Source organism: Artibeus jamaicensis, unplaced genomic scaffold (genome assembly GCF_021234435.1).
Source record: "Artibeus jamaicensis isolate MK-2021 breed Jamaican fruit bat unplaced genomic scaffold, CSHL_Jam_final contig_3201, whole genome shotgun sequence".
NCBI lineage: Eukaryota > Metazoa > Chordata > Mammalia > Chiroptera > Phyllostomidae > Artibeus > Artibeus jamaicensis.
The window spans coordinates 16,424-40,632 of NW_026521754.1; the positions used below are offsets into that span (position 1 = coordinate 16,424).

The 24,209-nt window shown below is 37.6% G+C and overlaps 1 protein-coding gene and 1 pseudogene across 1 annotated transcript; one reads left to right on the forward strand and one right to left on the reverse strand.

The window, feature by feature from the left end:
- Positions 1-930: 930 nt before the first annotated feature.
- Positions 931-17,688, reverse strand: TRIM69 (tripartite motif containing 69). The gene is made up of 6 exons (XM_053663533.1): positions 17,137-17,688; positions 16,267-16,362; positions 13,399-13,632; positions 12,602-12,624; positions 12,393-12,517; positions 931-1,472 (listed from the first exon to the last, which is right to left on the reverse strand). The coding sequence occupies exons 1-6, from the start codon at positions 17,686-17,688 to the stop codon at positions 931-933; spliced, it is 1,572 nt and encodes a 523-aa protein (XP_053519508.1).
- Positions 17,689-17,900: 212 nt separating this feature from the next.
- LOC119053949 (DNA damage-regulated autophagy modulator protein 2-like) lies at positions 17,901-23,230 on the forward strand (annotated as a pseudogene).
- The last annotated feature ends 979 nt before the right edge of the window (positions 23,231-24,209 follow it).

Here is a 24,209-nt window from a genome sequence, read left to right on the forward strand (position 1 = left end):
TCAAAGCAGCTCTACCTAATAGGCAGGAACAAACATAGGGAGGCTGCCAGAATGAGGAGACAAAGAAACATGGCCCAAATGAGAGAACAGATCAAAGCTCCAGAAAAAGAGCTAAACAAAATGGAGATAAGCAATCTATCATATGCAGAGTTCAAAACACTGTTTATCAGGATGTTCAAGGAACTTAGTGAGGACCTCAGCACAATAAAAAAGATCCAGTCAGAAACGAAGGACACAGTAATTGAAATAAAGAACAATTTACAGGGAAACAACAATAGACTGGATGAAGCCAAGAATCACATCAATGATTTGGAACATAAGGAAGCAAAAAATAACCAATCAGAACAAGAAGAAAAAAGAATTAAAACAACAACAACAACAAGGATAGTGAGTGTAAGTGGCCTCGGGGAAAACTTCATGGTGGAAAAGGTACAGAGATTAAGAAACATAATTGGTAGGTATAAAATAGAAAAGGGGGATGTTAAGAATAGTATAGGAAATGGAGAAGCCACAGAACTTATATGGACATGAACTAAGCGGGGAGGCGTTTGCTAGAGGGAATGGGTGTACCAAGCAGAGGGGTGCTGAGGGGGAAATACTGAAAACCATAATAGCATAATTATTAAAATACACTTTAAAAAAACAAAAAATTAAATTAATAAAAACTAATTTTTCTTCTATAAGGGGATGGGGGAAAGAGGGAGGAAGGAAGGAAGGGAGGGAGGGAGGGAGGGAGGGAAAGGAAAAGGAAAAGGAAAAAGAAAAAGAAAAGGAAAAGAAAGACTCCAGTAAAATCCACTTAGGAAACTGAGAATTTGTGAATCCGCCTTTCATTATTCCAGTTCCCCATATACTGGGAAGAGAAACCAGTGAGATTGGGAAACTATTTCAATACCTCTTTAATAATGCTGTGCACAATAGTATGACTAATTACTGTGGATGTAAGATTTGCAATGGTTGTTTATTCTGCCCACCATCATTAAGGCAAGGGCTAAAGTAGGGATAAAGTTTCTCCATGAAAGTGCTTCTGAAGGTGTAAATGTGTGTCATGGTTTTAGCATTGTAGAAGGACACCTGTCCTCCTTCGTAATCTAGATATATGCCCACCTTGTTAAGGTTGTTAGTCAGTTTCATACTGCAAGAAGGCAAATCCAGAGCCTTTAGATCATTTTGGTTCCTTAGTCTTAAAAGCCAGAATCCTTGCTCAGGAGTTAGAGGACAGCTCCCTTTTCTAATGATGGATTCTCTGACAACTCCAACTGTCCACTTTGTCTTCTTTGCTACTTCTACCTCCCAATACCATTTTCCAGATGTGAAGCCTTTTGAGCCCAGCACAGCCACACTTGAGTCGAATCTTTCTGGATCATCGGGCATTACCTGCTTAAGGTCATCATGCCACACACTGGTTTGATCTTTGGAGAGCAACAAATTTGGGTGCGCTGTTTTAGGGTCCAGAGTTAATGGAGATAAGCCTAGTAAGAAAATAAGAGAAAGTAGGGCATGGGAGAAAAAGTGAATGCAATTTTCTGTAGTAAAAGGCAGTATTTACATAAACAGCAATAATTTATCTCCCTATCCACATATACTCTTAGCCATGTAATTACTTATATATAATCTTTATTACTTTGGTACCTTTGTAGCTATAGCTAGTTATTCTTATATTTGTAGTAAAAATCAGAGTATACTCTGCAGCAATTCTCTAATAAAGAAAGCAATACAAATAATATACAAATGCTAAAGAGGTAATGATTAGATAAGTTTGTCCTAGAAAAGCTTTTAAGAGAGTAACTATTTCAGTTGTGATATAACATCTCTGAGATGTATTTAGGATGCTTTAGGTACATAGAGGCAAAAAAAGGAATGGGTTAAAAAGCCAACTTCTCTGGCTGGTGTAACTCAGTGGATTGAGTGCCAGCCTGGGAACCAAAGGGTTGCCAGTTCAATTCCCAGTCAGAGCATATGCCTGGGTTTGGGCCAAGTCCCAGGAGGGGGCACATGAGAGGCAACCACACATTGATGTTTCTCTCCTTCTCTTTTACCCTCCCTTCTCTCTCTAAAAATAAATAAATAAAATCATAAAAAATTAGACAAAATTCAGAGAACAATGGTGAGGAGTTTATGTTTGGTTTACTAGATAATGAGACTTTTGAGATCTAGAATGGTTAATGCCACTGCTAATTAAAATCTGGTCCACTAACTGTGGTTACCAGTCTGGAACGAGATGGTACTGAAATCAAGAGTTAGCTCTTAGAAACATTCTTAGCAATCTGGCAGAGTAATTTTATGTCATTGAATCTAATAATTAAAAAAACTGGGCTTGCACTTTGTAACCTTTGTTTTTTAATTCCACTTCTTTAAGTAATTTACATTTTATTCTACAAACATATCAGTCCACACCACGTTGAGATTTTTAAAAACAACTCCTTTATTACACTAGTTTTATTGACTTATAATTGAAAATAATGTGTAAGTTTAATCACAGGTAATTTAATAAGCATTGGTTTAGACAAATAAATGGGCAGCAGTATAAAAAAGAATTTCTGAATAAAGAGAGGTTGGAAGCATACCAGCAAAAAGTTGACACAAATTCTATGTGTGAGATAATTGAACACTGGCATAAAGTTTGATAAAACAAACAAAAACTGTATACGTTCACATCATGGACAGAGATGCACATATATGTACATTTGTTGTTAATAGATTTACTTATCCTTGTTAGATCAGTCCAGTCCAGCTCTCTGTTCCCAGAAAAGCCTGAGTCTTTACTATTATCCCAAGGATTTCTTTTTCTAGCAAGAGACTTTGAAGAATCCTGAATTTTCTCCATACAGGCTGAATCTTCTCTCCTTCACATATCCCCACCCACCTCAGGTTGTTACTCTTTCCACTGTGAGGGATAGAACTTCTCTGGAGGTATAAAGACTTCTTACCAGTCTAGTGAAAGCCCCAGTCTGCTCTTATCACCAGACTTCTAACACCACCAGCTAGGTCAGTCTGCACTGGCTCTGAATATTTCCTAAGAGTCAGCATCGTGTCCTCTCTTTTCTTCTCATGCAATATTCAATCCAACAGTAAGTCCTGTCAGCTACATCTTTAAAATATATTCTGAGCCTACTAAGAATGTATAGAAAGATAACTTCAAAAATACCACTGGCCTGGAACTACTGTAATAACTTTTTAACAGTTCTATTTCCACTCTTGCCTATCTGCAAAATATTCTGCCTGTAACATGAATGAGCTTATCCAGTTCTTCTACTCAACACTTTCTTATGCTTTTCATCACCTGTGATAAAATGCAGACTCCTTACAGAGCAAACAAGACCTACATGGTTTACCTATCTCTCTGACCTCATCTGATATTACATTGCCCTCATTTACTTTGATCCAACCATTTTGCTTTTTGGCTGTTTCTTTTTCTTTTTTAAATTATATTTTACTGATTATGCTATTACAGCTGTCCCAATCCCCCCCCCCTTTTCCCTTTCCACCCAGCACTCCCCACTCCCTCAGGCAATCCCCTGGCCAATGTTCTTGTCCATGGGTCATGCTTATAAATTCTTTGGCTACTCCATTTCCTATATAGTACTTTACATCCCTGTGGCTATTCTGTAACCACCTATTTGTACTTCTTAATCCCCTTATCTCTTCACTAATTCTCCCCTAGCCACCTCTCATCTGGCAACCATCAAAATGTTCTCCATATCCATGATTCTATCTCTGTTCTTGTTTGCTTAGTTTTTTAGATTCAGTTGTTGATAGATATGTATTTTTTGCCATTTTACTGTTTATAGTTTTGATCTTCTTAAATAAGTTCCTTTAACGTTTCATGTAATAATGGTTTGGTGACGATGAACTCCTTTAGTTCATCATCATTTCTTGTCTGGAGAGCTCTTTATTTGCCCTTTGATTCTAAATGGTAGCTTTGCTGGATAGGGCTAAATGTAGGTCTTTGCTTTTCAAGAATTTGAATATTTCTTGCGATCCCTTGCCTACAAGGTTCCTTTTGAGAAATCAGCTGACGGTCTTATTGGAATTCCCTGGTAGGTAACTAACTTCTATGATCTTGCTGCTTTTAAGATTCTCTTTTTATTTTTAATCTTTGGCATTTTAATTATGTTGTGTCTTGGAGTGGACCCCTTTGCAATCATCTTGTTTAGGATTCTCTGTGCTTCCTGAACTTGTACATCTATTTCTTTTACCAAATTAGGGAAGTTTTCTTTCACTATTTTTTTCAAATAGATTTCTAATTTCTTGTCCTTTCTCTTCTTCTGGCATCCCTATATGTGAACGTTGGATAGCTTAAAGTTGGGTGGGTGAGCAGAGACTTCCTCTGTTTTGTTTTTACATATAGCTTCAAATTTTGAAACTGTTCTTAGCTGTTCAAGTAACTATTTGTTAAATAAGTAAGTGAACTTCATTCAAGTTCTTATTGAAACTGTGGCACCAACTAATTCCACCATGCCTCATATTCCTAGTATCTTTATCCTAAACCCAGACTATAGACTCCTCCAATGATTTATCCTCTAACATGCTCTTGTCCCCATTATTGTGTTCTTTACTTCCTCTGCCTTCCTGCCTTCTCCTGTTCTCACCAAACCCTTTTCACTCTGACCTTTGGAACTAACTACACTCCTAATTAACTCTCCTGAATCTTCAGTTACATAATCCTCTCATTACTTCCTTACTCTAACAAAAACCTGACTGGTTCTTCCTCCAAAAACACAGCTTTTGAAAGTTCAAAAGACTATTTTCTAAATTCAAATGCTAAAGATTCGATGGCCACCACCGCCACTTCCAGACCCCCACGCTACTCCTCATCCTTATGTAAAAAAATTACTTTTCATTTAAGACATTTGCCATTCAATTTCATATTACCCTCTGTCTCTGTTTGAGGCTGTAATATACAAACTTCCTTTATACCCCCTGCATTTGAGTTAGCTTTACTTCTCTACCCCGATTCCAGCTCACCATCTCAAATAATTTCACTATCTTTGGATACATAGCTACTCTTCTATTCTTGTGGGTCCTTGACTTCGCTGTTAATGACTTTTGACTCCTTTTCAGCTGTCTACGTCAATGACCATATTCTGGATCTTATAGTCTTCAGGAACTATTCATTCTCTAAAATCTTAAACTCAGATATCCCATTGTCTTATTTTTTTTAGCTTTCTCACTCTCATTTCCCCCTACAACCATTGCTTGACTTCATTAATCTAGTTCCTGATTTCTCTTTATTATCCTAAGCTATCATCTTCATGGCTTAAAATTCTTTCCCAAATAGCTTAGCATTGGCAGTTTTGTTACCAGTAACTTCAACACTTTTATTTTATTTTCTGCAGCACTTGTCATGCAACTCTCCAACTTTGGATCTATCCAGTTATTCAAATTCACATCCCAATTTGTTACCACTGCAGGAAGAAAAATCACAAAATTATATATATATAGATACCACAACAGATTCATTATTTCCACTTTATATTTGACCATCAGCACTGCTCAGAATTCCTATATTTACCAAATCAAATCATCTCCAGTTCCTTACAACAGCAATTTCAAACCTTCAACTCCCTCTGTAAACCTCTATACCACCACTTTCCCCTTGCTCTCTCTTTATTTTTAGAATCCTGATGTCATTTATTAAGTTGCACAATAATGAGATTAGCAAAATTATAAAACAATGCCACTCATTTTTTGTTCTGAAGAATATTGATATCTTTTCATAGTTTTACATCATGTTCATATACAGTAGGTTAATTATTTTTAAATGAATAAATATTTTAAAATTTTTCTAGTTTTAGTCCTGGCTAGTGTGGCTCAGTGGATTGAGCGTTGGCCTGCAAACCAAAGGGTCATGGGTTCGATTCCCAGTCAGGGTATATGCCTGGGTTGCAGGCCAGGTTCCCAGAAAGGAGTGTGTGAGAGGCAACTACACATTGATGTTTCTCTCCCTCTCTTTCTCCCTCCCTTCCCCTCTCTAAAAATAAATAATAAGATCTTTAAATTTTTTTCTAGTTTTAACTTCTATTACAGTAAATATTGACAGTGATAACTCACAAATCAAAATCCCTTTGGAGTCCTAAATAAGTTCTAGAGTGTTACAGGGTCCTGAGGCCAACATTTGAGAAGCACTGTTCCACTCTGTGAGGGTGCAGGTTGCATTTGTCTTGATCACTACTCTATCCTACCTGGGAGATATTTGAAAAGTGGTTGGCAATACTTGTTGAAAAAGTTATTGACTGAATGACTGTATGACTGAATGAATGATACTCAAAATGGACCTTGTCAGGCATTGCAGACAGAGGGAACAGTCTGATAAAAAAGGTCCAGAAACAAGAAAGTAAAGATTTTAGAAAAAGAGTGTTTGCCCTTTCCTTAGATCTTTCTCATTTTTCCCTATTTCCACCAACTTTCCCCTTTCTTACAGCATTGATTTCTGCTTTTCTACGGGCTGCTTCCCTTCAGTATGTTTTTTAAAGTCCTCTTTTTACTCTACTCCCACATTCACATCTCTCCTACTTGTGAAACTTCTCAAATGAGTGACCTGTCCACTTCACTGCTGCCTCATTCCAAATTACTCCTGCACCCTTCACGATATGACTTCTACCCATTCCACTCTTTTGAAATGGCCCTTACCAAAGTTACCAATTGTTGTTAAACATAGCTGTTCCAGTAGTTTTCTAAATTGATCTTCACATTTGATATGAATGACCACTCTCTTCTCTGACAGTCTATTTTCTTAGATTCCATGCCAAGAACTTCAGTTCTTGGAATTCTCTTGCCAGAATTCATAATCTGTTTTGGGTGCTTTATTATCCTTTATTTGTTGGTATTGTCTATTAGGTGCTCCCTCCTTGACTGCATGTTCTCACTTTCCTTCGAAAATCTCATTTACATCAGTAGCTTCAGCTACCTAACTCTATACTTATTCCAGCCCTGGCCGCTCTCTTAAGCTTAAACTGGAATAGTGCCTATTAGAATATATTCACTTAGTTATTCTGTAGGTTCTTCCATACAACATGACCACAATTGGAATTCAACAGTCCCCTCCAAAATCTGCATCTCCTATATTTCCATCCTTGCCATCAACTTCCTCATCTCTTACCACTAATTACTGTCCAGTACATTTCAGGTCCTAGAATTCTTCTCTGGAATCTATTCTTCATTTTCCAGTACCTCCCATACCTTTGGCTTAGATCTTAATAATTTTTTACCTAGATAGCTACAGCAGATTCTAAGTTTGTCTTCTACTCTTTTGGGAGCAGAAACTGTGTCTTATATTTTTCTGTGCTTAGAACCCAGCTTAGTGCTTAGCATATAGTAGGTCCTCTTTAAGAGTGTATTGAATGAATGAGTTAACATTGGTGATATTTTACTGGTAAACACAAAACTAAAGGAAGTATGTTAAAATATTTTATATTAGAATTGGTAAAACTACAATCAGGAGGCCAGGCTGCCAGTTTTGTAAGTAAAGTTTTATTGGAACACATCAATGGCCATTCATTTACATATTGTCTGTGGTTGCTTTTTCACTACAATGGCAGAGTGAAGTAGTTTTGACAAAGACCATACAGCTCACATAGCCCAAAATATTTACTCTCTGACCATTTACAAAAAGAAAATATCAGCTCCTTTTTTAAAGCAACAGTATCTATTATAAGGAAGGGAAGGGGAGAATATGAGCATACAGAATAAGCAAAGGCCTAGAAATAAGAAGTATGAAGTATATTTTACCAGGGTTTGACCACAGTTACATTGTTAGTAAAATAGCCACATATTAAATAAATCCTATTAGATTTTCTTAGATGTGAAATTATATAAAAATAAAGAAAATCAATTCGTTTAAATGATTTGGTTTAAATGAAAGAAAATCATTTGGTTTAAATGATTGCTAGAAGTAAAGTTTGATTTTACAGGGCAAGGAGTACAGGAAGAAAAACACAATATTATTCCAAGATGGCTAGAGTAGAGTAACACAAAGGAGGGAGCTGCACACAGACTTTTGAACATCTACAAAGCAATTCCCTCAAGACTGTGGCTGAGTATTGATCTTCAGTGAAATTCATTAGGACCAGAGAAAGAATATCTAGAAAGCAGTAGGCTGAACAATTTCTAGAGCTCACACAAGACTGGTAATAATTTTCAATCTTGCTAGCCAGAATGGAAAAATGTCATAATATATGGAACATCAGGCAGAGTACTCAGAAAGGTGTTACCTTAGGAAGTGGGCTAAATTAGCCCTAGTTTAAAGGCTGCTAATGAACTACTTTAACAAAGCTTGAAAGCCTCAATAAAGCTTAAAGAAAGTATCAAATGGAACAAAGCTATTTTAAATAACTTAACTACATGCCAAAGTTAAATCCAATAGGGCTTTTGTTGTAATTTTAAATTACAACAAAATCCAGCAAACATCAATGCAAAATTGATCATGTTTGACATCCAATAAAAAATTACCAGCCAGAAGAGACAACTCTCCCATGCAGAAGTATTTCAAATAATTTATGCAGGTATTCCACTTTCAAGGAGAAGGAGCATAACTCCACTTTTTAACTGTGGGCTCTGCATAGTGACTTCCTTCCAAAGAGGGCAGTATGGAAAATGGAGGGAAAGAGTAACATTACAGTGGAGAAACCTGGCACACACTACCTCAGCTAGGTGATTAAAGCCAACATCAATGGTCATAAATCATGTTGACAGTATATATGCTTGATATGATATGTTGAAAATGGCACTTTCAACTATGGCCTTCCTTTTAATAACTTATAACCTTGATCTTATGAGAAAATATCAGACAAATTGCAATAATGTGGCATTCTATAAAGTACATGACCAGCGCTCCTTAAAAATATCAAAGTAAAAAAAAATGTTGAAGTCATCAAAAACAAGGAAAGTCTAAAAACTTTCCTTGAAAGAAGAATTTAAAGAAGAACTTCAAGAAATATGACAACTAAATGTGATGTGGCATCTTAAATGGAATCCTGGAACAGAAAAATGACATTAGATAAAAATAAAGGAAACTAAAGAAACTATGGATGTTATTTAATAATAATATATTAACAATAATAATACATTAATATTAGTTCATTAGTTGTAAAAATAAACCACACTAAATGTAAAATGACAATAATAGGAGAAACTGGGGATGATATCTATAAGAACTTTCTGTATTATCTTTTCAATTTCTCTGTAAATCTAAAAAATATTCTAAGAAATAAGTTTGTTAAAAAGAAAATAAATTATGCCCTGGCTGGTGTGGCTCAGTGGATTGAGCACTGGCCTGCAAACCAAAGGGTTGCCAGTTTGATTCCCAGTCTAGGGTACGTGCCTGTGTTACAAGCCAAGTCAGATTCCCCAGTAGGGGGCGCAAGAGAGGCAACCACATACTGATGTTTTTCTCCCTCTCTTCCCCTCTGTCTAAAATAAATAAATAAAATCTTTTATTTTTAATAAGAAAAGAAAAAATTACTAGCCATGCAAAGCAGCAGGAAAATATGACCCATAGTCAGGAGAAAAATCAAGCAATAAAAATGTGGAGAAATAACAACAAGGTGGAATTAGCAAAGGCATTAAGACACCTATCATAAGTATCTTCCACTTGCTTGAGAATGTAAAGGAAAGCATGAACATGGTGAGGAGAGAAATGGGAGATATACAAAGACTCAAATGAAACTTTTAGAAGTGAAACGTATCTGAAATGAAAAACATCTTGAAAAGAATTAACAAAAGATTAAGCAGCGTAGAAGAAAAGATGAGAGAACTTGAATAGCAATGTAATCTATTCAAAATGAAGTACAGAGGGTAAAAAAAGCCAAAAATTACTGAACATCAATGACAGGTGAACCAATATCAGGCAGTCTAGCATATAAAAATTAGAGTCCAAGAAGGAGAGAAGAAAGGGGGATAGGTGAAAAATACTTGAACTAATAGCTAACATTATTTTAAATGTGATGACAACTATAAACCCATATATTCAAGAAGCTCACCCTGGCTTGTGTGGCTTAGTGGGTTGAGTGCTGGCCTGCAAACCAAAGGGTTGCCAGTTTGATTCCCAATCAGGGCACACACCTGGGTTGCGGGCCAGGTCTCCAGTTGGGGACATGCGAGAGGCAACCATACATTAATGTTTCTCTCCCTCTCTTTCTCCCTTGCTTTCTCTAAAAGTAAAATAAATAAAATCTTAAAGAAAAAAGAAGAAGCTCAATGAACCACAAGCAGAATGAACATGAAGAAAATCACACCAAGACCCAGTATAATTAAATTAGTAGAAAGAAATAACAAAAAATAAATCTTAACTAAAAGTAGTCTAAGAAAAAAATGCATACAGAGAAATAAAGATAAAAATTATAATAGACATCTCATTGGAAACTAAGCAGGTCACAAAACAATGGAGTAATATTTAAAGTACTGAAAAAGAAATCCATCAACCCAGAGTTCTATTCAGGGAAAAAAATCTTTCAAAAAATGAGGTAAAATAAATATTTTTTTCAGACAAACAAAGGTTGAGGTAATTCCTCACAAGCCTACTTGAACCATAAAAAATTTAATGGAAGCTCTTCATGCAGACAGAAAAATGATATCAGATGGACATTTGTGTCTGCATAAAAAATAAAGAGTGCCAGAAATTGTAAATATGTGAATGTAAAAGATATTTCTTCATTAAAAATTTTTTTAAATGATAATTGTTTAAAAATATATGGAGTTTATAATTTGTAGAAATAAAGTATATGACAAAGGATGAAGAATAGAAAAGTATACTGGTGTAAATTTTTTATACTACATGCAAAAAGCTGTTACTTGCAGGTAGATAGTATGAGAAAGTAAAATATATATTATAAAATCCTATAGAAACCAAACATGTAAACAAAATATTTTTAAATAAGGAAGTAGAGATAATAGGCCACTAGTGAAGATGAAAGGGAAAACTAAAAGACATTAGCAAAGATATTAAAACACCTATCACACCTATCTGATTTGCCTCTTGCTTACCCCCAACTGGGGACTTGGCCCACAACCCAGGCATGTGCCCCGACTAGGAATCGAACTAGCAATCTTTTGGTTTGCAGGTCAGTACTCAGTCCACTGAGCCACACCAGGCAGGTCAATGATGTTTCTTTTTTTCACTTAATCCTTTCACCTTTTTTACCCAGTTCCCCTACATCCCTCCCCTCTGACAGCTGTCAGTCTGTTCTCTGTATCTGTGAGTCTGATTCTATTTTGTTAGTTTATTTTGTTCATTAGATTCTACATATAAGAAATCATATAGTATTTGTTTTTCTCTGACTGGCTATTTCACTTAGCATAATACCCTCCATGCTCTTGCAAAGGTAAGATTTCCTTCTTTTTTATGGCCGAGTAGTATTTCATTGTGTAAATGTACCACAGTGTTTTTATCCACTCATCTACTGATGGGCACAGACAATATGATGATTACAAGAGGGAAAGGAGGGTGGGGGAGATAGAAGAGGGTGAAGGTAGGAATATATAGTGGTGGAAGGAGACTTGACTTTGGGTAGTGAACACACAATACAATATACAGATGATGTATTATAGAATTATACATATAGCCATATAACTTTGAAACCATATAACTTTATTACCCAATGCCACCACGATAAATTAAATAAATTTCTTTAAAAAGTGAGTTTCTTCTATGTTAATTACACGAAAATAAAGCTGATTTTTTAAATGTCAATTACCTGGAAAAATTATTAACAGGGATAGATTTGTGATTTTCATTAAGTCAGTAACTACTACTAATAATGAGTCTATATGAATTTTATAAAAATTATATTTAGAACTTTTTAATTTTTATAAAGATTTGTATTTAGAACTTTATGTTCTTGAAATGCCATTTGTATTCCTTTGCCCTGCTCAATTCTTCAGTATCTGCAGGATGAAAATAACTTAGTGTTCATATTAGGCACACCTATTGAAATTACTGGTTTTCTTTTGAAGTGCTGTCGATCTCTAAATAATCTTCTAAGATATTATATTCTATATTATGAACATCAAACACAAGACTTATAAATACTCTATTACATTCAAAGAGTATGTACAATTAATTTCTCCTCCATGGCAGAAAAGCTCCAGGGATTTATGTAACTCATTTAGCAAAGCAGGATAAAATACTCATTGTCACAGTGTATAGAACAATTAAAACAAAATCTAGGCTGAGAGGTAATTCTTGTATCAGACTCTATTTACCAGTAAAAAGCCATTAATTCTTAGGTCATAGTACCAGAAAAAATTCAATCACACCAACTAGCCTTATTTTGCTAAACTCGATCCTTCCCCCATCCCAGTCTCTGAAGTACTAATTAAGGCCACAGAAGTGGTCCCACAGATGAAACACACATTAGGAGCTTCAGGAACCGATAGCAACTATCCACTGATACCTGGAGAGAGAGCAGACTGCATTTCCCTCCACATCATGTACTGGATGGGACCTTTGTACAGGCCTGGGTTCAGCTTTTTAGAGATAAGCTCTCCAGGTGTCAGCAACCTTATCCCTTGCTCCAAGCTGCAAGGGACATAAATCATTTATTTTAGACATCTTCCAGGGACTGAAGGTAGGGTACTAGTATCATATGGAAACACCACCTACCTATCCAAGAAAGGTGTGATGTCCTAGAAGAGGAAAGAAGAAATAGAAAAGTTAGATGCCTGTTCATCAACTGCAGAAATTTCTTTGGTGATACTGGCCCCCACTAGAATTTAATTGTCAATACTGAAATCCTGTGCAGAAGGTCCCCATTCCACCACCACCTCTCACCCTTCATGTGTCTTTCTGATCTGCATCCTTCATCTAATCCAAGATAAACTGGCTTTATCTTGCTCTGACTTTCTAGCTCTCTTTTACATGAAAGAAGAAAGAAGTTAAGATTAAGCTGTATTTACCTATACTGGGACACAGCCTCTGGAGAAAAACACAGTAGGTATTCTCACCCCAAGACCACTGTTTCTTAGTCTGACTGATTAAGCTGCTGAGTGTTGAGGTGGCAACCAAAACCACTTTAGAAGTGAACCTTCAATTAGCAAAGATTGGCAAACAGCTTTTTAAACAGGTCTCTTTATAAAGCTGAGAGCCAAAGATACAGCTTAGGTCGCAGCATTCTTTTTGAGAAATAAAGCTTCAAAGTTCTTTATGGAGAAATATTAAAATATTAATACAAATTTCATTAATGGCATTTTATTATCTTCTTTTTTAGCAGGATGAAAGTAAAACTTTATATTGAGTATAAGGCAAAAGTAGCCTCTTGCTTTTCTCCCAGAGAATCTTCAAAGCACTATAACAGTAGTGCTGTGGGGAAAAGCTGTTGTTGGGAAAAGCTGCTTCTACTTCCTTTCTAACCCTCTTTCCCCTGGTAGTATACCCATAGTCATGTTGATATGGAGTCTTACTTTGAGAAAGTCGAAGGGGTTCTGCTGTTCCATCCGTGCCTGGATGCTCAGCAACATGTCCTGGACTAGAACATACTGTTCTTGAAGCTGGTTGACATTCAGTTCCATCTCCTTATTCAAGGCTTTCCCCTCTTCCTGCAGCTCATTTAAAATATCCTTTTCTTTGCATTGAAGAAACTGATGCAGCTTAAAAAACTCCAAGGAGATGTGTTGTCGCAGATGTAGCTCGTTTTCCTGGAAACCTCCATGGTCATCACCATGGTAATTACTGAGACTAGCTCTCCACATCACCATGGTAATTACTGAGACAACCACACCACCGATACTCACACAACTTGGGAAATACCATAACAGGAAGATGCATTAAAATGGCTGCTGAGTATCCACATTCTAACCATACTAAAAGTAGCCCTTTTGTGGTGGAAGGGGAGACTTAACTCCATCCTTCTAGTTTAATAGTTCATCCTGAACCTCCATCCTGAACTAGTTTAATAGTTCAGGATGAAATAGTCAAAAGTGACCTCCAGGTTCTTATTATATAGTACTGAGGTGGTAAACAATGCCATCTTAAATTGGACATTAGGGTCAATTAAACATTCTAGAATGAATGATAATACCCTCCTACCCAAAAGTGGAAACCAATATCTACTAAGTGATGCTGTTAGACTAGGGCCATAAGGAGGGGGAAAGAAATGTCCTTATCGAGAAATTGGATCATCAGAACTGGGGGGATGCCACACCTGCTGCCAGAACAATATAAAGAAGAGATGAGAAATGTTCGAAGTACCAAAATTGATAACTGATACACTTGTATCTCAGGTGATCTCAATATCCTCATGGGTGACCCATCTGGTATTCTGGCTTCTTGGTTCCTTATTCTCATTTTTAGTGATTTCCGCCTTTATTTACTCATTCTCTTATTTACACTGAGGATTTTATCATCCCCAGCAATTTCACCATCTCCAAAATTAACTTTATATTCATTTACTCAGGTACCCCTATCATAATTATTGGGTCTCACTGAAACCTGTATATTCACCCCTTCATTTCTATTTCCTCAGGTTCTCTTTTTATGTCCCCTCTTATCCAGTTTTGATTCCATAGTCCATCATTGTCATTGCTTTTAAAATAGGTTTAACTCTCTTTCCTCTAGCTCACACTTTTCTAGTTTTCCTGTTCCTATTTCACTACTGTTTCTCAGTCTTATATGTTAGTTCTAGAGTTATTTATGTTCTGTCTTGGGCTCTTTTCCATTCTCATTCTACACTCTTTCTCCAAGTAATACCCTCTTTTCCAACAGCCTAAATACCATCTATATGCTGACTTCTTATTTCTAGTCTAGTCCAACTTCTAAGCTCCAGATTCCTATATCCAACTGTCTATTTGACATCTACACTCACCCCTAAAATCTAATGAATCACCCCATCCAGGTTATTTTTATCTCCAAAGCATATACTGAAGCTGTTTATTTCTTTCCATCATCACTGTCTCTCTAGACCAAGCCACCATCATCATTTCCTGGGATCACTGCAGTGGCCTTCTGACCATTATCCTTGTCATTGTCTCTCTCAATTCATTCTCTGCACAGCTGCCAGACTGAAATTTTCAAAATGAGGTTAAACCATATCTTACTGAAACCTTTTAATGGCTTCTCATTATTCTCTGCATGAAGTTCAGAATTTCTAACATTATCTATAAGGCCCTACATCTTTGGGCTCACATCTGCCTCTTCAGTCTCATTAGGATCCAGTTTTATTGGCTTTCTCCCTGTTTAACATAGCAACTGACTTCCTTGCTCAGGATTTTTCTATATGCTCTTTATTCTTTATAGAACATTCTTTAGAGCACTTCCTTCATCTTCTCCTCACTGGTTCACTTAGCTAAGTTACTTACTCTTCATTTCTCAATTATTAATTGGTGACTTCTTCCGAAAACAGCCCTACCTCAGTCTAGATTAGGTTCGCCATTTATATGCTCTCATAGCACCCTATATTTTAATTAAAAGTATTATCACAGTTGTTATTTTATTGCTATTGGTGGGATCATTTAATATTCATCTCCCAACTGAATGGAATATAGTGTCTAGCCTAATGCCTGACCCACTCAATAAATACTTTTTGAATGAATGAATTTTAACTGTAATAGCTGAACTAGGAACTCTTGCAACAGGAACAAGATTCTTTAGAGGCATCATTATTTCCATCTAGTCTTTCTCTCACTGTATATACTATTTCTTTCAGATGCCAAACACCAGAGAATACTCTCCTCCATAGAATAATTAATAAAAAAAACAGAACTCCCAATTTAGCCCCCCAATTTAGGGACCTATTTGTCAAGACACTAACCACTGAAGTCCTAGAGCTCCTGTGAAAGTATAGGCAATGGTGTTACTTTGTTAGGGGGAAGCTAGGCAAGATCAAATCAGATGGTAAAAGCCAGCAATCTGAGAACACTTGTTTCAGAAGTAGACTGGTTGTAAACCCAAAGAAAAGAAAGGTGTTTCTTTGGACATAGCTATTATCTTCAGTTGATTTGCTATAGGTAAATTTCTTATTTTGCCAAAAACCAAGAGGAAGGACCAGACAAATCGTAATCCCACAACAATTACCCAGCAACTGAACCATCAAAAGGATCCGCATATTAGGGGAAAGGCTAGTTGAGGTCTCTCTGTTGCTCAACTATTGGTAACCTATTCTACTGCTATACTTTTTTCTATTCTATTGTGTCAATTTTTTAATTCTATAGCCCAGGTCTGGATAGCCCAGTGTATTGACAATATATGTATAGGCACATTTCTACCCAAATAACCAAAGTTATAAGGAGGGTATATTCTAGTTCTATCCTATTATCCCCTACCCTCCTCCTCACCTTGTAATCAGCAATAGCATCTTTCTGCATGTTCCTCAGGGCCTGAAGTTCCTTCAGGGTTGCCTCCAGTTGATCTTTATAGATGATAATCTCCTCCTGAGAATACCACATAGAATTAACCTACACTGACCCGAGAGATGAAGGGCCATAGGGGGCATCTTCCTCGAAGCCCTAGTATGTCAGGGAAAAAAATCCAGCTCTTGCTGCAAAAGTCTTTCCCTTTCCCTCTGGAATAGTTTCTGTCCCTCCCAAGAATTTTGAAAGGAAAGTATAAGCAGCAGAAAAACTTAGGGTTTTTTACCTTCTTAGTAACTACAGAGGTTTGAGAAACATAACTACTATGTTTTCTACTCTAGTTATGCTGTTCTCACTATACCTTTATATACATCGTTCTCACTTCAGATACTCATTTCTTCCTTCTGCCTATCCAAATCCAAATGATTTCCTGCATTTATGAAATTACTAAAGCACTTATGAATTACTAAAGTGACAAAATTTAGCTGTCAGTAGTATACTATATTATATTACCTCTGTTGTTTTATTCGTTTTGACTGAATTTCCAAACTCTCATTACAAGAGCAATGTCTTTTACACTCATATTTTACTTGATGTCTAGTACAGCACTGTCATGTCAGGGTTTAAGTAAATATTTGATTGATTGAAAGAGTAGGGCACAGCTCCTCCGCTATTTTCCTATATCAGCACCTCTAGAGAAAGAACACTGCAAAATATATTGTATTTTCCGAGCATTCTGAGCTTTCTAATATTTATCTGAATAAAGATGAGTCATCTGTAAGAGATCAGAAGCCCCACAAAAGATTTTTCCCACAGCTTTCCTAAGGTATTGTTCAAGGCCCAGGGCTCACCCACCATGAAGAAATGGACAGCATCAGAGATTTGCAGGTACTCTTTAGACTGCCCCACAGACAACTGAGCATCTTTACATTGAAAGCAGATCAGCTTCCCTTCTGGCTTATTGAACAGTTTCAGGTTCTCTCCATGTTCTGGGCACTGTGGATAGCCCTTGAGTAGGTGTAGTTCCTTAATCTTATCTATCAGCTTATCCAGTACAAGGTTGAATGTACAGTTGTTATATTGACATATCATCTTACACTCAGGACAGAAAGTTTCCTTTGCTTGCTGCTTCCAAAAGTTTTGAATACAGGCCTGGCAGAAGTTGTGGCCACAGGTTAGCATCAGTGGATCCCGGAACCAATCATTACATAGTGGGCAGTGTAGCTCCTTAGTAATATCTTGTATCTGCACTTTAGAGGGTATCCGTGTGACCAAATCATTCGCTTCAGTGTAGTTGTCTGGTTCAATGTTGGAGGAGGGTTTGGAAGATACCTTTAGGGACAAAACAGCTAAAATAAGTTCTCTTTTATCCTGGGGAGCTGTCCACCCCAGGATAGTGGGCTCCATTTCTAAAGAAGCTGAGCATTGGTGCAGCAAAAGTAAAAGCACCCTAATCTTTTCTATGAAAGTGACCCAATGAATTTAGCGTTTTATAACATCATCATTTATTACCACTTATGACCATATTTAAACTTTAATGGAGAGCCAAAATAAAAGAAGAAAGAGTACTCAACCAAAGAAATGTATTTTGTTGTGCATCCCTCCCTTCACCTTTCCCCATGTGTCAGTTGAATGTTAGGGGCTCAACAAACGAATTAGGAGAATGGATGTTTGCCCTCACAGTAAGTGAGGTTACTTCTCTGCTTAAGGTAACTTGTCTGAATCTCTACTCTTATAATAGATCCTTGACCCCACCACTTGATAGAAACTGCTTAAACCTTGCTGTGGAGTTTGCAAACACTCATGTAATGACTTACTCTCAATCTTCAGTTTCTTTGATTTAATGAGTCAGTCCCTTGGCTGTTGTGGTGCAGTACTGTCATAGTTCTTCTACCTCTGACCACTCCTCTGCCTTGGCTGGTTTCTCTTCCTCTTCTTACTTTCTTAAGTGTAAACAATCACTGTGATCTGTCTTCACCTCTCTTCTAGCTCTATTCTCTCTTCTTACCAAGTGAGCTATTTACTCCCATTGCTTCATGTACAACCTCTATAAAGGTTACTCCCAAATCTGTATCTCTGAGCCCACATCTCTGAGCCCACAACTGGGTCCTTCAAGCTGGAACAATTCTGAAATAGAATTCATATTTCCCCCTAAACCAGTTCCTCCTCCCAACTTCCTTATTATCACACCACCAATATCCCATTTGTGAAATTTGAGTTATTTTTGGTGGTTCTCTTCTCCTTTCCCCATCATCTAATAAGTTGTAAAGTCCAGTGCTAACCCTCCTCTGCCCTCCTCTGCCTCCAAAATCTTCTGTTGCTTTGAGTAGTCTATTAAACTTTTTGTGGGTTTATTTTAAAGGGCCATAGAATTCAGAATTCTCTGCAACATTGCAAACTCATACTTATAGTCTTATTTCCCATGATTTTTTTGTACAGTGAAAATGTTTAATTTACCATCACTTCACACATTAACAATTCATTCAAGTTCCATTTAATCAAAAGGTAACAAAAGATTTTTTAAAGATTTATTCAATTTTTTAAAAGATTTTATTTATTTTTAGACAGGGAAAGGGTTGGAGAGAGTTAGAGAAACATCAATGTGTGGTTGCCTCCTATATGCCCTCCACTGGGGACCTGGCCTGCAACCCAGGCATGTGCCCTGACTGGGAATCGAACTGGCGATCCTTTGGTTCGCAGCCCGCACTCAATCCACTGAGCTACACAAGCCAGGGCTGATTTATTCCATTTTTTTTTTTTTGTGCTAGGTTGAGTGGACAATTCTATGGAAGTAAAGAGAGAAATAAGTCTGTTTATTCTCCATCCTCTCAATATGTGCTTAGGAGATCAAACTCAGAAAAATATGCCCATCGGGGAATATCCAAGTACAAAAATATACTGCATTTTAAGTCTATCGGGCTGTCTTTAAAACTTTAAAATTAGATGTATTCTGTATAAGGTAAAACTTGTGGGAGAACCTGGCCAATTGAGGGTGACTTAAGAGAAGGGTTGCCTAGCAGAACCAGTTTTTAATCCTAGTGAATGCATTATATTTTGGAAATGGAAGCAATTTAGGAACTTTATGGGATTTGTTTTTTTAATACATTTAAAGTAGATTAGTGGTTTTTAGGGCTGGGGCAAGAGGGAAATGAGGAGTGATTAGTGATGGGTATAGAATTTTTTTGGGGGGTGGGGATGTGCAGTGAGAAAAACTTTATTCAGTACAAACAGCTCCACTGTGATACAGCACAGCTGTGTAATAGCTAGATAGTGTTAGAGCTCAATTATGAAGCAGTACCACTGTGAAACAGCAGGGCTGTGAGGAGGCCCTGGGTCCAGGCCCCTCTGGCTAGACAACTCTGCTCTGCTCTCTTCTGTTCTGCTCCACCTGCTCTGGTCTTGGTCTGGTCACTGTGCTCCACTCTGCCCTGCTGGAATTTCTTTTAAAGGTAATGGCAATGACCTAGATTTAGATTGTGGTGATGGTTGTACAACTTTGTGACTATGCTAAAAGTCACTGAATTGTATACTTTAGAAGGGTGAATTTTATAATATGAAAATATATACTTAATGTTGATTGTTATATGATCAATTCATCTTGCTGCTTGAGGTTTTGCCAACTGCCCTGACTTTCAAGAATATGTTTTCTGCTATAAAACAAGAGATTAGGCCTGGCTGGGGTGGCTTAGTGGATTGAATGCTGGCTTGTGAACCAAAAGGTTGCTGATTCTATTCCCAGTGGGCACATGCCTGGGTTGCAGGCCAGGTGTGTGAGAGGCAGCCAACTGATGTTTCTCTCTCCCATCGATGTTTTTTCTCTTCCTCCCTTTCTCCCTCCCTTCCCCTCTCTCTGAAAATAAATAAAATCTTTAGAAAAAAAACCAAGAGATTATTTAAATCATATTAGCTAAGATTTACTCAGCATTTGCTATGCAAAAAATGGTTTATATGCATTATTTTATCATAACAGTCCAGCCTGCAGGCTCCAGACCCAGCAGCCAGCTCTGGTGGCTCATCCTAGCAAGCAGCCATCACTTAGAGAAGATAGCATAAGGAATTCATCTGATTACCAGTGACATTTAAATATTTTTTGAAATTTAGGACTTCCGCCAAGATGGAGACATAGGTGGATGTGCCGTGCCTTCTCACACAACCAAGTTTAGAGACAACTAAATATTAGCAACAGAAAACACAGCCAGAACACGGAAAATTGAACTTTTCGGAAGTCCGTTAACAACAAATTCTTCAGCCTGACCGGTAAGGGGTGAAACCAGCGGCTGGTGAAGGGGGGTTGCACAGGAAAACTCGGTCAGACGGACTCAGGCGCGGAATCCAGCGGAATCCAAGCGCACGGAATCCAGGCGCAGGGTTGGACCTAGTGAGCGACCGAGCGAGCCACCAGGCGAGCGACCTCGGGGAGACAGCGGGGAAGCGGGGCTGCGTGTTGACTGTGGTCGCGCATTTGTGCGCGGTTGGACAGGAGAGGAAGTGGGTGGTTGGACCGGGCCCAGCGGGTCCCGCGGCAAGTGGCAGTGGAGGACGCCGCCATTTCCCTGCTCTGACCCCACCTCCACATACAGCGTCATAACCCAGTGACTCTGAGTGGCCCGGCCCAGATGAACCACCTAATGCGCTGCTCCTCATCCAGCTGAGAGAAACAGCAGAGGGGGTCGCCATTTCCCCGCTCTGACCACGCCCCCATATACAGCGCAGCGTCACAACCCAGCAATCTGGGAGTCCAAGGCACCGCTTCTCACACTTAAAGGGTGCGAACAGACCAAAAATGGCGCAAGAAGATCTCAAAGCCCCAGAGCCTATAGATCTAAGCCATGAAGAAATAGCAAAACTCTCAGATGCACAGTTTAAAACACTGGCCATCAGGATCCTCACAGAACTGGTTGATTATAGCCACAAATTAGACAAATATATGAAGGCGAAACTAATTGAAATGAATGGAATTGCACAGGACACCAATAGCAATGAAAAGGAAACTGGGACTCAAATCAATGGAGTGGACCAGAAGAAAGCAAATAATGGCCAAACAGAAAAGAGTCAAGAAGCAAGAATTCAAAGAAATGAGGAGAGTCTTAGGAACCTCCAGGACATCTTTAAATGCTCCAACATCCAAATGATAGGGGTACCAGAAGGGGGAAAGGCACAGCCACCAGTGGAAAACTTATTTGAACAAATAATAAAGGAGAATTTCCCCAAGCTGGCAAAGGAAATAAACTTCCAGGAAATCCAGGAAGCTCAGAGAGTACCAAAGAAGTTGGACCCAAGAAGGAACACACCAAGGCACATCATCATTACATTAGCAAAAATTAAAATGAAGGAGAGAATCCTAGAAGCAGCAAGAGCTAAGGGGACAGTCACCTACAAAGGAGTCCCCATCAGACTGTCAGCAGATTTCTCAAAAGAGACCTTACAGGCAAGAAGGGGCTGGAAAGAGGTATTCCAAGTCATGAAATCCAAAGACCTACAACCAAGATTGCTCTATCCAGCAAAACTTTCATTTAGAATGGAAGGACAGATAAAGTGCTTCTCAGATAAGATCAAATTCAAGGAGTTCATCATCACCAAGCCCTTATTATATGAAATGTTAAAGGGACTTATCTAAGAAAAAGAAGTGAAAGAACAACAAACTCACAGTTATTAACAACCACACCTAAAACGAAAGCAAACTAAAAGGACAGCTAGATCAGGAGTGGAAACATAGAAATGAAGATCTCAAGGAGGGTTAGCAATAGGGGAGTGGGAGGAGGAGAAGGGGGGAGAAGGTACAGAAAATAAGTAGCATAGACAGTAGATAGAAAATAGATGGGGGGGCAAGAATAGCATGGGAAATATAGAATCTAAAGGACTTGAGACACATGGTCATAAATTAAAGGGGAAGGGTGGGGATGGGGGGTGCAGGGTGGAGGGGAATGAAAGGGGGAATAGAACAACTGTAACAGCATAATCAATAAAAAAATTTTAAAAATTTTGAAATTTAAGAATTATAAATGCAGTTCTGTTTCATGATCATCAAAGAAACAGAGAACATAGGGTTTACAAAAGGTGCACATTTGGGCAGATCAGAACACTAGTACTTTGTAAACTTTAAAATAGGAGCTAGAAATATAATGGTGAACAAAACAGTTGTTTCCTGCTCTCACAAAACTTGAAGTTTACTGAGGAAGATAAAATCAAACTAACAAGTAACAAAGACCCATTTGAGCTGTAGTGGTTTCAGCATGACCTCAGTTTCCTTCCTTCTGCCCTTGTAGTTTAGACTGCTGCTCATTTCAGATTTTCCTTCTATCTATCATAACTCTCTACCATGTTGACCCTGCTTTGCCTTATATCAGTGGTACCTCCAGAAAAATACTTATTTGGGGCAATGTTACATTTTGCTGCAGTTTTATGCTACCATTTATGTTTCTTATAAGCAAGTTCATCCTCTGAATCCTGAATGGAGTTTTATCATCAGATTAAACAAAGCTGGCCTTGTACTTGGATTGCTGAGTCGTTTAGGATCTTTCTAGGTGGCAAACTTCCAGAAAACAACCTTTGTTATTGTATATAGTGGGGGGAAAGTAGCTTTACAATGGTTCATATGGAAATGATGTAATAATTAATAAATAATAATACAAGAATAAACTGTGTTTTGCATAATCACAACTGTAAACCTACTTTTGCCCCACCCTTTACACATATGTGGAGCTGTGCTTATTACCTTTGATATCAGATTATTATATGTTTGTTCAGACTCCTACTGAATGAAGCCCAAAATTCATGGCAAACAAGTCTTCTGGATCAGACTACTGTTGGTTATTTGGTGTGGAGTAAGGGCATTTGGCATGCTGACTTGCTTGTTACTTTTGTACATTGGCAGTTTTGTCATACATGTAGCAAAAAACTCCACTAGAACTGCAAGGACAAAAGTTATGTGTCACAGTGTTTCACATGATCGCTATTACAACAGAATGGCCTGTGTCATTTTCTTTTTTTTAATTAACTAAGCACCTTACTTTATTCAGATTTCCTTAGTTTTTTCACAATATCCTTTTCTTGTTTCAGAATCCCATCCAAGCTCTCATATTATAGTTTGTAATTGTCTTATCTGCTTAAGCTCCTCAGAGCTAACAATTTCTCAGACATTCTTTGCTTCTGATGATCTTGACAGTTTTGAGGAGTACTAATCAGATATTTGTAGAGTGTCTCTCAATCTGGGTTCATCTGATGTTTGCCTCATGCTTATCCTGCTGTTACGGGTTTTTGCAAAAGAAACCACAGAAATCAAGTACCATTCTCAACTAGTTCTGTTTCAGTGATGAGTAGTCATATTTCTTATTAGTAGTAATATAAGTTGTTACTCATATTTCTTATGAGTAGTACCATTAACTTAAGCAAATTGGCTAATGACTTCATGAAAATTATCTTTGCTTCTTCATAGTCAAAGGTCATTTGACTCATAGTTAATCAAAAACAACTTTTTCCCTCTGTAATTAAAATGTACTATAAAAAACTACAAATTTGCATCGTGGTAGTCAATAGTTTAACTTAGTATTTCTATGTTTATCCTTTCTCACCCCTGTTCTTTGAGGCTAAGAATTTATCTAAAATGCTGCATGTTCTCTTAATTTTTTCCACTTAAATTGTGTCTTATTGATTATGCTATTACAGTTGTCCCATTATTTCCCTCTTTGTCCCCTTCCATTCAGCTTCTCTCCTCAGCTCTCTCAGGCAATCCTCACACCATGGTCCATGTCCAGGAGTCATGTATATCTGTTTTTTGGCTACTCTATTTCCTATGCTGTACTTTACATCCCCATGGCTATTCTGTAACTACCAATTTGTACTTCTTAATTATTTCACATTTTTCACACATTGCCACTACGCCCCTCCCATCTGGCAACCATCAAAATATTTTCTGTATGTATGGCTCT